Source organism: Vanessa atalanta, chromosome 17 (genome assembly GCF_905147765.1).
Source record: "Vanessa atalanta chromosome 17, ilVanAtal1.2, whole genome shotgun sequence".
Taxonomy (NCBI): domain Eukaryota; kingdom Metazoa; phylum Arthropoda; class Insecta; order Lepidoptera; family Nymphalidae; genus Vanessa; species Vanessa atalanta.
In genome coordinates this window covers 3811137-3825142 of record NC_061887.1, presented here as the reverse complement: position 1 = coordinate 3825142, position 14006 = coordinate 3811137, and the positions used below count along the sequence as shown (strand labels likewise).

The 14006-nt window shown below is 30.3% G+C and overlaps 2 protein-coding genes across 3 annotated transcripts; one reads left to right on the top strand and one right to left on the bottom strand.

Moving 5' to 3' along the window:
- Positions 1-196: 196 nt before the first annotated feature.
- Positions 197-2649, top strand: LOC125070464 (N(6)-adenine-specific methyltransferase METTL4). Its single transcript, XM_047680352.1, has 6 exons — positions 197-227; positions 376-580; positions 893-1128; positions 1310-1438; positions 1844-2184; positions 2368-2649. Exons 2-6 carry the CDS (start codon positions 383-385, stop codon positions 2502-2504), a joined length of 1041 nt encoding a protein of 346 aa, XP_047536308.1. The 5' UTR covers positions 197-227; positions 376-382; the 3' UTR covers positions 2505-2649.
- Positions 2571-10763, bottom strand: LOC125070463 (UDP-glucose 4-epimerase-like). Of its 2 annotated transcripts, none has more exons than XM_047680351.1 (8): positions 10679-10763; positions 6508-6777; positions 6043-6156; positions 5106-5282; positions 3411-3591; positions 3173-3261; positions 2877-3069; positions 2571-2733 (listed from the first exon to the last, which is right to left on the bottom strand). In XM_047680351.1, exons 2-8 carry the CDS (start codon positions 6745-6747, stop codon positions 2645-2647), a joined length of 1083 nt encoding a protein of 360 aa, XP_047536307.1. In that variant the 5' UTR covers positions 6748-6777; positions 10679-10763; the 3' UTR covers positions 2571-2644. The 2 variants fall into 2 exon arrangements, with proteins under 2 accessions (XP_047536307.1, XP_047536306.1); XM_047680350.1 differs by lacking the exon at positions 10679-10763 and adding an exon at positions 10160-10340.
- Positions 10764-14006: the final 3243 nt, after the last annotated feature.

The window sequence follows — 14006 nt, the reverse complement described above, 5'->3', positions numbered from 1 at the left end:
TACATTATATATTTTTGTCGACTTTAAATAAAGCTAATTTGGTTTTGTCAAAGAGTTAAGTTTAAACTTAAAATTTTAAAAAATAGAACTAAAAGTTTTTATTCGACAATTAACTAACAATTAACTAACAGTCAACAAACAGATTGCTAGTAAGCCTAAAGTTGAATGTTTCAAAAATGACATTTAATAGTAGTATAGAGCAGATAACAGATGCAATAACTTAATAAGTAAATTTGAAATATAAAGTTTTAAATTGAATTTAAAATAATATATAAGTATACAAGTTTAATGGCTAAGTTTAAGTTTATAATAAAAACAATGCGAATGTTTTTAATAAATTGAAAACATGTGAGTTATTCTATAATCATCTTCCAGATGAGACATGAGTATTTTATTTAGCGAAAACAACTTAGTTTTAATTGATCATATCAATTTTATATCTAAAATATACGAAGGTGTAAGTCACAATAAACAAGAGAAATCAAATTACACATTGATAGGAAAATTGTTTTCAATTAACAATAGTAAACAAAAAGGGAATAAAAAGAGACCACGAGAATGTAGTCAAATTATCGAAGAAGTAAGTTAAAGTATTTTTAAACCAGACTAAAGTAAAACATTTTACATATACATTACATTATACATTTGTATATTATAATCGAGTTTAAACCTAGTTCAACAAATATAAATTATTAATTTTTTTATTTTCTTTGTTAGAACCTAATTTTTGTTAGTTTATTATTATTGGATATATAACAATGTATGCTTTTATGGGCCTTAATTTATTACAACTATTCCAATTTTAAAACGATTATGAATGATTACACTTTAGCTTAAGCTGCTTTTTATTTTATTCTATCTACATTGACATAAAAAATAGTAATGTTTTTAGGCATCTCATGTAAAACAAATGTACAATGATCTTTATGAAAAAATTCCTATACAAATTAAGCAAAATATAAGAGACAAGTATAACTTACTAGAAACATCACTTGTCAGGGACCTCTCAAGGAAATACTTTGAGTGTACTCTCTTTGATCACAAAGGATTGAATGGTGGCAATAATTCTGATGGTCCACTGTGTTGTAAAGTTAAAGATGACTATTTTCTCATACCACCAAAAGCAAGGTACATAAACATTTATCTTTTATTATTTAATATTATTGCTTCAATATTTGTTACAGAAGTTATACCTAGTAATTTTAGAAAAAATGTGTTTATAAAAAAATGCCTCTAATGTGATAGGATAGGAAAAGATTTAGGTGTTTTATATTATTTTTAAACTGTGATAGCATTGTTTCATTCAAAGGTTTCTTTGTGGATGTGTAAAAGAACAATGCCAGAAGTTGAAGACTAACAAGTATGACATAGTTATAGCTGATCCTCCTTGGTGGAACAAATATATCAGAAGGTTGAAAGGTGCCAATGATAAGCTGAGGTTTGTATTTTAAAAGAACTATACCCTAATAGTTAAACTGTGTGCAACTTACAAGTGTTTAAGCAAACAGAGGTCCATTTTCATAATATAATGACAGTAAATAATGGGATGGAATTAGGAGCGGGACTAATGGTGTAGCGCTAGACTATTCTAGGTATGGTAACAATGCCAAATTCCAAAATTTAGGCACCTATGAATTTATTAACAAAAAATCTCAATAAATTGTAATATTGATAAGAATCCAAATTGTAACGATATGCAGCCTCATGAGCTAGCCGATAAACCTACATATTTGATGTCATAAATCTGCATTTTAAATTAAAATAATTAAAATTAGCATTAACATAAGGATTATTAATTTAAAATATAAATAGTAATAATAGTGATTGTATTTATTTATTTTAGTTATTCAATGATGTACAATGAAGATATAGCATCAATACCACTCAAAGATCTACTTTCTAAAAATAGTTTAATAGCCGTCTGGTGTACTAATGCACTAAGTAACATAAATGCAGTCAAAAATATAATATTCCCAGAATGGGGTGTTGAATATGTTACAACATGGTATTGGTTGAAAGTGAATATAGACCTGGCTCCTCTGTGCGAGTTTAGTGCTGGCTGTAAGAAGCAACCCTACGAAAGAGTTATAATAGGCAAAGTTGGAGAAGTTAAAAATATACCATGTGATTTATTATTGGCGAGTGTTCCGAGTGCCTTGCATTCGCATAAACCACCTTTATTAGGTGAGTATGATGTGCTACTTTGTTGATTTACAATATATTTACTAAAGCATTCAAATTTTTTGTAAAATTCCTATGTTTATGGGCAATAAAAGTGACCATTTGCCATCAGGTCCACTTGTCTGCCCAATAACTTATATTTCTAACCATTTATTTTGTTTAAAAAGTTTGATGTATATATTCCAGATTTATTAACGCCTTGCATGGATGTTAAAGAAGTGAAGATATTAGAGTTGTTTGCGCGTTATTTACTACCGAACACAACTAGTGTTGGTTACGAACCTTTGAAGTGGCAACATATATCATTGTATGAAGAAAGATAGTAAATATATTTTTATGTATAAATGGTATGTTTTATTGAGGAAGTTTTAGAATTACCAAAAAAGACATAAATAAAATACTTATTTATTAATAATATATAGCTATGTGTAAGGTATAGATCATTATTACAGAAATAGACACGCTAACTTTTTCCATTAACAATGACTGTTGTTTTATTTTTCTTGGGGTATCCATCAGGGTTCATTGTTTGCCATCTCCAAAAATCAGTACCTAAAAAGAGATATAAATGATTCTGTTAATAAATTGCTATGTTTATCTGTCAGAGTTTAAAAAGTAAAAGATGTAAGTTATTTTATTTAAAGCTTAATTATTATATTTTTCGCATGTTTTCTTTTCATACAAAAAATACTAACACATCTCTTCAACTGAGCGTTTCGTGGTCCATCCCAATTCTTGTTTAGCGAGAGTGGCGTCCGCCCACATCGCTGTAATATCTCCCAATCTTCTGGCCACGTACTTAATCGGTATCTTGGCGTTTGTAACACGTTCGAATACTTCTACCAGCTGCTTTACCGATACACCTTTGCCAGTGCCTAGATTGTATACCTAAAATAAAAATACATATTTAGTTTTTGTCACATATCGAAAAATCCCCGAAGATATATTTATTCTATTTTTCTTGTTTTAAAAAGTTTCGTGTAAAACAAACCTTTAGTCTCACATGATTTTCACTGAGCAGGTTCAGAGCAGCAACGTGACCGTTTGCCAGATCCATAACATGGATGTAATCACGAATACCTGTTTCAAATATATAATGTTAAGGCGTATTTAAGGTTAATAATTATTTTAATATCTATAATTGTGAAAATATGGATAGAAATGTATAGAAGAACATGTGTAATCGAACTTTTAAATACACTAACTTAAACTTAAAGGCTTAACTTTACCTGTCCCATCAGGTGTATTATAATCGTTGCCGAAAATCGTGAGCACGGGTTTCTTGCCAAGCGCCACTTGAGCCATAAAGGGCATAAGATTTGTGAACTCCTTGGTGGGGTCCTCTCCGATCAACCCCGATGGATGCGCGCCCACCGGGTTGAAATACCGTAATGATATTATATTCCATTTCTGTAAAAAGATAAGAAATTATCCATAATTAAGTATTTTGACTTGTAAATAATACCAAGTTATATCTTATAAAAAGAAAGTTATGTGATTTTAATTTTTAAAACTTTGCAGACATATTAATGTTATACTTACTTAATAAATAAGCTTTTTGTAGCCAACTAATTATATATTACTTAATAATTGCTAGCAGTCATGTGAGCGATAATATACATATATAAATAGGTAAATTTAAATGTAACTAATTGATAATGAATCAGCCTTAGTAATTAAGCATAATTGCTAAAGGAAAACACTTGCTTTATTGGTTTTTTAAACTCACAAAATATGTTTTAAGCTATATACCTATCATATCAAAATTATTTTCAACAAGTCTCAGTATTGCTGATAGTATTATAGTCGCGATAGTATTTGTTACTACGAATACTTTGCGCCATAAGTTGAAAATGTTTTTTTATGACAAGCAAAAGTTATTGTTGTGCGTCTACGTAATTATAACATCGATTTAAATAATGTTTGTGCATTGTATTCTTTGTAGTCTGTAAATACGATAAAAATAGTATTTAGAACATGTGTCAAAGATAAATATTATCTCATATTTTAATATCATAAAAAACTATTTCCACAACCTAAACGCGATCGTTATTGATTTGGAAAGACGGAACAACGAAGGTCCTTGAACTTCATCGGAATTAATATTTGAATACTAAGCGCATAATTAGGTTAACCAGACCGGTTGTGAAATATATTTTTTGCGAGTGTCGGACGATCGGTGCGATACACGTGGCATGATTGTTCTATTTTAGAGGATAGGAGATTTAACAGGTGACATGGTGCTCACCTCGTATATGTATATTATTTGTATTGCCTGACTTTATTTATGAATATTGTTATATTGCTTAGATATACTTATATTAAATACTACGTCTATGTGTATATTCCAAACAAATGCTACTATGTCGAGCCTTAAGGTTGCCTGAAGAGATAACTTTCTGGCCTGTATTTGTAAGTATATAATTGTTACAGATGTGGTGGGTAATAAAGACTATGTATATAATAATTAACTGTATAAGTCTTATATTTTATACTAGCTGTGCCCGAGACTCAAAACAGTTATTGTTGAAGCCTAAGTTACACCTTATTACATCAGTTATCTGCCAGTGAAAGTTCCGCCAAAATCGGTCCAGCCGTTCCAGAGATTAGCCGAAACAAACAGACAAAAATTGAGGAATATGTTATTTTACTATATGTAACGTGTATATATGCATATACATTTAGTAAAAAGCGGTTATTTTAATTAATATCACAAACAGACACTTTAATTTTATTATATGTATATATAGAAAATATATATATAAAGAATCTCGAGAAAACAGTAATTAATATCGATGTGGCAACCTTGGCCACCGCTAAATGACCACTGTGTCAATATTTTGTTAAGAGAGACCAGTTTTTTAGAACTTGTAATCCATGATTAGATAATTCAATGTATTGAATGTTACACCATGTACACTTACCTCATCAGCAGCGCTTAAATCCTTCAGCATTTCCTCAATAAAGTATTTAGTTCTTCCGTATACGTTTGTGATGCTGCCGGTAGGGTGAGTTTCAGTGATGGGTAGATGTTCCGGCTCTCCATACACCGTGCAAGATGACGAAAATACCATTTGATAGCAATTATGTGAGCGCATTACCTACGGACATTGAGATAAATACATAGGTTTACATACTCGTGAAAGGTCATTAACGAACTATTAATGATAATGGAAAATATTTCAAAGTCTAAACCTTTTTTAAATCAGCGGTAGTAGCCGGCGGTATTGCATCATTGCTATACTAAATTATAAGAAATTTCCAATATTTTATTTTAATAAAAATTACCTTTTTCAAAATTAAAAGAATTGTTATGTTTTTCAAAAAAGCAATTCCGATGTGTTGTTTTTTTTAATCTTTATGCGCTATTCTGTGGAACTTCCACTAGCATTTGAAAAAGTCCTTTTGAATTTGATAGCCCACTTTTTGAGAAAGGTTATAAACTATTTAATAGCTAACTACGGTACTCGAAGGCGGAGAAGGATCATTTAAGACGTATGAAAACGGGCGTTATAACTAGCTATACTCAACAGAATTTGCAAAGTTGATGGGTTGAGTAATATGCCTTTGAATATAAAGTTGGATATTTGGTTTGGTAATTAATAAATCGGATAAGCAAATATTTATAGTATAACCAGTGCGTGTTAAGTGATTGTCTGTACGATCAAATAAATCAAAGGATGTTTTATATCTCGTTTTAATCTTGTGAGTAATAGTCGGCTTAGAACGAGGTTATCATTCGGATTTTTATCAAGTTGATAAAAAAATATTTTAGAAACAATAACAAAAAACGTCAATAAATAATAAATCGCTGTTGATTTTATTTATTACTATTTTAAAGAATGTCATTCAATTCCTTACCTCTAATAAGTTAAGCATACCAAGTAAGTTGTTTTGGTAGTATAGAAGAGGTTGTTGCATTGATTCGCCGACTGCCTTCAAGGCTGCAAAATGGATGACACAGTCCACATCATGCTAAAATAAAAACAGATGAAAGTCATTATTAATACGGTAAACAGTACTATAAAAATATAACGGTATCCTGTTTGGTCATTGAATATTTATTGATGTGAACATTTAGAAGTTAGAATATTGATATCTGGGCAAGTTAGAGATAACAGAGGAATGCCCGTTAGTTTTCGATTGCAAGCCCACTATACATTTTGAGAAGTAGGATTATACTATTACTTATTGATATTATGAAAATAATTCACAGTGAGAATATTATAACTATGATTATTATAATATGTGAAGATAAATGATTTTGAATATTTAAAAGATCATTAGATTGTCAAGCCGGGTATCGCATAATGTTATGTATTTAACCTTATCAAAAATATCGTTGATTTGCGGCTTGTCTAATAAATCAGCTTCGTAAAACGTTATTTTCTTGCCCGCTATCTCTTCTGCTCGTTTAAGAGCTGGAGAACCTTCTTCATCGCCAACAGCGTTTGCAAAATTGTCTATTGCAACAACTTCGTAGCCCGCTTCCAGAAGATCCACCACACAATGGCTACCAATATAGCCGGCACCACCCGTGACCATTATAGTCTTAAATCTCGGCATTTTGATTGTTCTTTTAATTGTAATCTAATTCTGAAAATTACACTTTATATAAACAAAAAAATTCTGTTTTAATAATTAGAAACATACATGTTAGGTACAAAAAATTTGAAACCTAATTATAATCAAATTTTCTTTTATTATGACTCGGTATAAAAAAGGTTTCTGTCTTTAATGATGTTGCTTAGTGTTCTTTTTACATATTATTGTCTTTATCTCTTGTTTGTCGAATTAAAATGAAAATATTCTTCATTCAGGTACTTTTGAATCGTCATGTTACAGTGTTGAATTAAATGCAAAGCTATCATCGGTATCCGGAGAAGAACCGGCGAGAAACTCAGTAGTTGCTCTTTCTCGAGATTTTGATTACATTGTGTTAGTAAAGTACAATTAAATATTTATATATCCTGCCTTTAAATCAATTATACTAATTACTAAGTGCACGCTTTTTTATCTGTAGCCATAAACTTTGAGTATGGAAACATAATAAAAGCATTAAAACAAAAATTTAAAAATGTTAATTGAAGTATGTTTTTAGTATGTATTAGAATTTCGACATTATTTATATTATCAATTAGAGTTAAATGACGATAGATATGCCTACTCAACATATTTTACAATAGATTAGTCACAACTGTTGTATTGCGGTTTTAAACAATATGCCATTAAATTCGACGAGTGTCGACCCTGAGTGCATCTTAGAAGTCACGTTCTTTATGAAGCTAAGGAAGTGTTCAAGAGGAAATTACAAGAACAAGGAAGCGCTTCCTTCTGTAGTTTATTACGCTTCAATAATGTGGTAAGGAAAACTTAAGGCATGTTAAATGCGTGGCACAGTCAATAAATAATAATCATTACAAGTACATATATCTATTAGTTTTAGGTTCTGTATTTCAAATATTTATGTGGTTTTGTGTAACTATTAGGGCTTATAATTATAAAATATATTATTTGAAATATTTTTATTTATTTATAATTTTAAAAGCCACTTAATTGTCTTGTCTGTGAATCTTAAAGTTAAAATTGTCAAAAACAGCTTCATATTTGAATCCGTGACTTAATTCTTAAAGAAACGTGAAATATAAAGCTTTTTAATTGGCTTGTATATTAATTTAGATGTGAAGGAAACGTCGGTCACGTTTCTTCCTCCGTCCAACATCCTTTAGAGTTGAAATTTTTGATGAGTAATTGATGTGAGCTCATACCCATCTCATAGTTAAAATTTTATGTTATATTTAGGTACCTATTTAAATAATTTTAGTTATACACCTCTAAACTTCGGTTTGAGGTTTTGATTTTTTTGGTATCTTTCTATATTATTACATGATAGATCGATGACGGATGACCATTGACCATGCATGTTATGAAATATTAAAAGACATAATTAAATGTGCAGTAATATTTTCAAAGATACCGTTATAATTGTTAAAGGTATAAGTATAAGATATCCGAATTTTGTTTACGTACGAACTAATTGTTAGTAGCTTATTATTATATCTAAGATGAAAATGAGTTAAAAGGGTTTTGCTGCTATAGTCAAATAATTTCCATGAGGCCAACTCTGAGCGCGCTAAGTGATCATCAAGGAGTTATCTTGCGAAATGATAGTTACACAATTTGAGACTGTTTGTCGTCTATCTACCAAGGTATACATAATATTATAAAAACGACGGTCTTCCTTCCCGAAGCATTAGGTATTTATTTAAATATAATAACATAACTGTTACAAAGAGCAGACGAATGCGTTGACCTTTATCAGAGTCTTTATTTAATTAACAAATTTTAAGGTTTATATTTTAACAAAATAATAAAGGATATTACAGACAAAGTTTGCTGGGGTGAGTAGGTACATTAAAATATTTTTTTATAATATTTTATATGAAAACAAGTACTCAAGTTAGTCACAAGTCACAACTCAACTAATATTTAATATAAGATTGTATAAATACGTAGGTATGTCTAATTACATTATAGTAACATGGCTAAACGTTTAACAGTAAGTCTTTAGCCATTCGGTGATATCATCAGACATTTGCCGTTTCCGATACATAATTAAATACACATGTTTTCAAAGATTACAAAAAAACAAATCACGCTTCCGTCGAGGGTTGTCCACGCAAATATAATGAAATTAAATAAAAAATAAGAATTATAATTAATTAATTATATTATCTACAAGGATATGAAACATTTATAGCATCAATATTCTTAATTTGAAGTTGAGTCTATCTGCGAAGCGTAGCTACAGAAATAATAGCATGTACTAAAACCTTCTTCGTAACGCGGTTCATTTTCTAGTGTAAGTTTTTATTTATTTTGTTTAATAGATTTTTTAAGTTCGGCATTACAAAAAAGTGACTCCTCATTTATTAGTAAAGATATAGTTATAAATTATAATACATATTTTATATTGTAGGTTAAAGGATAACGGAAGTGTAGGATGAATCCTCTTTTGTAAAAAAAGATTAATTTACCAATGGTAAGTAAATAGCATTGTGTTCAAGCTTTATAATATATTTTTTAGTTTAATTTTATGTTCATCTATCACTTAAATTATAATCCTGTTAGTTGATATAAAAATCAAAAAAATCTTTATCAAGTTAAGTACGTGCTTTGTATTTCTCCAAACCGCCGATCAGAGATTTTATCATCTAGTGCATTAATTAGATTAATATCTTTTTTTTAGAATTACAATAGTTAACAAGATTATTTTAATTATATTTTTCGCAGTTTGATTTAAATATTGATACAAAATACTTCTAGATAATAATTATTACCTATATATGTACCAACTAATTTGCTTTCTATAAGAAATGATGTTAAAATATTCTATAAGATGTAAATAAATCGATGTCTTTATCAAATGTATTAATGGTGAGCACAATACCTGTAATATATATATATTATGTTTTCTCACTAGATACGATTTTCTTACATCTTATTTTCCCTTTACAACAATCCTGCGCTACAGGGTTTAGCAGGAGTTCAGTAACCCTGGAATATATGCAAGTTAACATAGAATTGTAATTTTGAATTAACGATTCCCATATATATGTAGAAAGAGAACACTTAATGTGAAAAGATTCTAAGAAGGCACGGTCGAATGACGAATGTATAAATGAATCATATTTTTTCATTTCAATCAATATATTTTTTATGTACGACTAGCTCAGCGAAATATGTATTTCTTTCCGGTCCATCCTATTGTTAAAGATAAAAGAAAATATAATTGATAATATAAATATATAATAATGGCTATTATTATTATATTTAAAAGTAAGGTAATTAATTAGAGACTTTATTACAAAAAAAAAGGAGAAGACAGGTTCACATGCGTCTGTCACTCAACAGCTATAACTGTTCCCACTAAGCCGTACATTCACTTTCATAGAACCGTTATCTAAATAATACTTACCGTTTCTCTAATTTCGTATCCCATTAACGAACGCTGGTGCACTGACACTAAAACGATTATGGAAAATAAATAAATTTAGCGATTTAAGCCTAAGAACGCGCGGCAGATCGCCAGAGTGCGCGCGCGCATCTGACTAGTGACTACTGTCGTGTCGACTGTCGCGTGTCCGGTCGCCCGCAACCCGCAAAGTCGAAGGCACGTCACTATAATGTATTGCAATCTGATGAACTCAATCACACAATCACACCGATCAAGAACCTCGCTCATACTTAATTGAAAATCTCATAAGCAGACATTGGTTTTTACCTAGTAGGTATTCAATGATTCAATAGATATTTTCCTATTTTTATATAGACCATGTATCGTGGAGCTTTTCGAATAAGTGGGTATGTTAAATAAATTATTTGTTTAAAATGTATACATGATTAACCTATACCTATATGTGATTGAGAGATTGATTTCTGTGTATAATAAAAAATCCATAGATTTAGAGAGTAATAAAATAATACAAAATCGTACCGCTTTGGTGTTAATGCCGGCCTCAGTCTCCGTCTGACAGTGACCTCTCCCCTCCGGTAACCACACGAGATTCCAAAATACCGTAATTCGTCCCTCATTGGACGTGAAGGGCTTGAGCTGTATCGAGTCGTACACATAAGGTTTTAAACTATAAATATTTTTTTAAACATACTAAAATATTGTACTTTTTGTCTACATGGGACAGGTACCTTTTCAATGTTAGAACCTATAGTTCGTGTGAGATAATAACCATTGTAGATCAGAAATGCACTTAGTAATTCAAAAAAATAGTTTATTTTATTGTAAAAACAATTGTACCAAAGAGTAATCATACGACGAGGAGTTTTACTTTATTATGGTATCTTACGTTAGCAATAAGCAAGTTCATTACAAAATGGTCGAACTAGTTATTCTTGTTATAGAACTTATAGGTCACTGTTCTGTACATCTGCATAACCTTGATATAAAAATATTTTCAACTGTAACGAATACTATACTATAATACTAATTCTAAAGTGCAATGGACATATAATATTATGTTCAAAAATATAATTTTCTTTTAATGACTTACATTATGAAATGATATATATGATATACATTACAATATATTTTAAATGTAAGATATTTATATGTTCCTTTACATTTCCGCTTTAAAGTACAAACAGCTTTGTATAAACAGCTAGGACCTGAAAAACGAACGATTGAGATTCACCAGCACGAATCATCAGCAGCTCTGAAACTTAGAAAGAATAACAATTTTACTAGCCAACAAATTACAACAAATTTACTAGTTACATTGGATGTACCGAGTGTACTGTATCTGAATATCTGACGTCTTAGACAGTAAGACCTCCCAGACATTATTTTTATGGCCTCGTTTGGCGGACGAGCATATGGGCCACCTGATTCAAACACTAGGTGACAGACACAACACCACTGCTAGACAGTTGAAACAAAATATGAAATTGCTTATGAATTTCATTATAAGGCAACGTGTGTATTACCAACTTTGTTGTTGGATGTATCTTCTCCGTGATATAGCAAAGGTAAAACGAGGTCTGCCTAATGCCTGCATTTTAGTTGTTAGTTGGCAAAATCAGGCCAGATCGAATAGAATCGATTCCATTCTTTCCCTGTAAACTTAAATCCTAATGTACCTGTATAATTAACATATATATAAACATAAACAGCCCGTAAATTTCCCATTGTTGGGCTAAGGCCTCCTCTCCCTTTATGGAGCATATTCCACCACGCTGCTCTAATGCGGGTTGGTGTAATACACATGTGGCAGAATTTCGTAGAAATTAGACACATGCAGGTTTCCTCACGATGTTTTCCTTCACCACCGAGATGAATTATGAACACAAATTCAGCACATGAAAATTCAGTGGTGCCTGCCTGGGCTTGAACCCTAAATCATCGGTTAAGATGCACGCATTCTAACCACTGGGCCATCTCGGCTCTTATATATTATATAACCTGTATAATTGGCGGTAGTATTCCAAGTTATATCCTAGAGTACTGATTGCTGACACGATTACATGCAATGACAAGATGTTCATGTGGACAATTGTTGGATTGTACCATACTCGCCAAAATTGTCAAAAGCTTTTGAGTCGAGTCGTCAAGATGGAAAATGTGGGTATGTCTGGGTAAAAGCTACGTTTAGAACGATGCTTTTACATTATTTGGAGGTTAGTCTAACGTATATAAAATTAAGGCCTAAATGTAAATAAGAAAACAAAATACATATACCTATTTATCTATATATCCATCCAATCGCTATTCTAAACAAGATGTAACGTGTTTGCAAACAATACTCCTTATAAAGATGAAGATTATGGTGTGATTATATCCGGAATATATGTATGTTTTGTTTAGATGGACACGTTATTAACAATATAATCATTTTACTGAATAAATACATACATGTATACATATACCTATATATCTATTCAATATGAATTAAATTATTTGGAATTCAATGTTTCAATAAAGAACTCTACGTACTTACTATTTATAATTTAGGAGCCACACTTCTACTTAAACGCATCACTCGACTAAACTCCAACACACGACAGCAACTATTGCGATGCAATTGCGGTTATTTCACATTCACATTCTTAACAAAGTACACAATTATTATTAAGTCAAAGTTGCAATGGATATTGCCATCAGTCAAGCTGGATTTCTTTGTTTACCTGATTGTTTTATTTTTATTTAAAAATAATTTATTTTCAAATAAATTAGGATTTTTATAAAAACTCTACCTGAGGAGATTGTCACAGGAGTACCTGGAGAGTTTGTGTTTCCGTTTTTGTATCTATATATATCTATGCTGCGCATAAAATTTTGTGTTTAAAAAGTGGCTTATTCGTGATGTAACTACGTTGAAGATTTTCATCATTAATAGTCGCCATAGAAAACCTTCCATATACGGATTGCGTAAAAGTTATCTTTAAAATGCTTGATAAAAAAAATATGTAAATTGACAAATCTTATTTAATTATCTTATTTATAACTTCTTATTACATTCAAATACTGTAAATGTTTCCATGACAGTCATACGATTGTCATCGTGTTTTAAAAGTAAACGAAAAACGAATATACTTTACATTCTATGGCGCTAAGTGACGTGTCGAATGGTTTTGCTAGAAAACTATCGTTCTATATGATGAGTCATTATAGGAAAAGTATAACTAGTTATTACTAGTTGAATATATTTATTCAAATATTAATAAAATATATGCTATATCCTTAATACCCACCTATTTTGAATAGAAGTTTATGGTTTTACACTACTAAATTATTTATTTAAGTAAAATAAGCTTAATTTATTATTTTTTAACTTATAGTCGTTGGCAGCTTATGATGTAGTCAAAATTATCTTTATTTATATAATAATTTTAATTATTTCTGACTCCATGTGGATATAGTCAGTACTTTTTGTCAGGCTGTTTATGTTTCATTTTAGCAGATTCGTCCACTAGAATGTCTAGCTTGCACTGTTTGCGCCAGTTCACGACGTTATCATTGATTTGTAATATCATCCTATTCAGGACTAGGTCATTCTAGTCCAGGATGAAATGTGGTTTAAATAATAACCATTTCCACAAAAACAAGCTTATGGATCTTCGTAACTATTATCAACGTTTTAATGTAAAAAAATAAAACGCAACAAGCCTTTTTTGCAATTGCAATGGAAAAAAAGACATTTTTTAAATAAACTTGTTTATTCTTTCCCTTACAATACCTAAATTTAAAACCAGATTTAGTAATTATTGAATTATATAATTTAATTAATATAAATCAACCAAATTAAAAAATA

Coding starts and splice junctions, on each gene's coding strand:
- LOC125070464 (XM_047680352.1), top strand. CDS start 383: ATGAGTATTTTATTTAGCGAAAACAACTTAGTTTTAATTGATCATATC. Junction 581..892: donor GTAGTCAAATTATCGAAGAA/GTAAGTTAAAGT, acceptor TAATGTTTTTAG/GCATCTCATGTAAAACAAAT. Junction 1,129..1,309: donor CTCATACCACCAAAAGCAAG/GTACATAAACAT, acceptor TTTCATTCAAAG/GTTTCTTTGTGGATGTGTAA.
- LOC125070463 (XM_047680351.1), bottom strand. CDS start 6,747: ATGCCGAGATTTAAGACTATAATGGTCACGGGTGGTGCCGGCTATATT. Junction 3,070..3,172: donor AAAATCATGTGAGACTAAAG/GTTTGTTTTACA, acceptor TTTTTATTTTAG/GTATACAATCTAGGCACTGG. Junction 2,734..2,876: donor ACGCTCAGTTGAAGAGATGT/GTTAGTATTTTT, acceptor ATCTCTTTTTAG/GTACTGATTTTTGGAGATGG.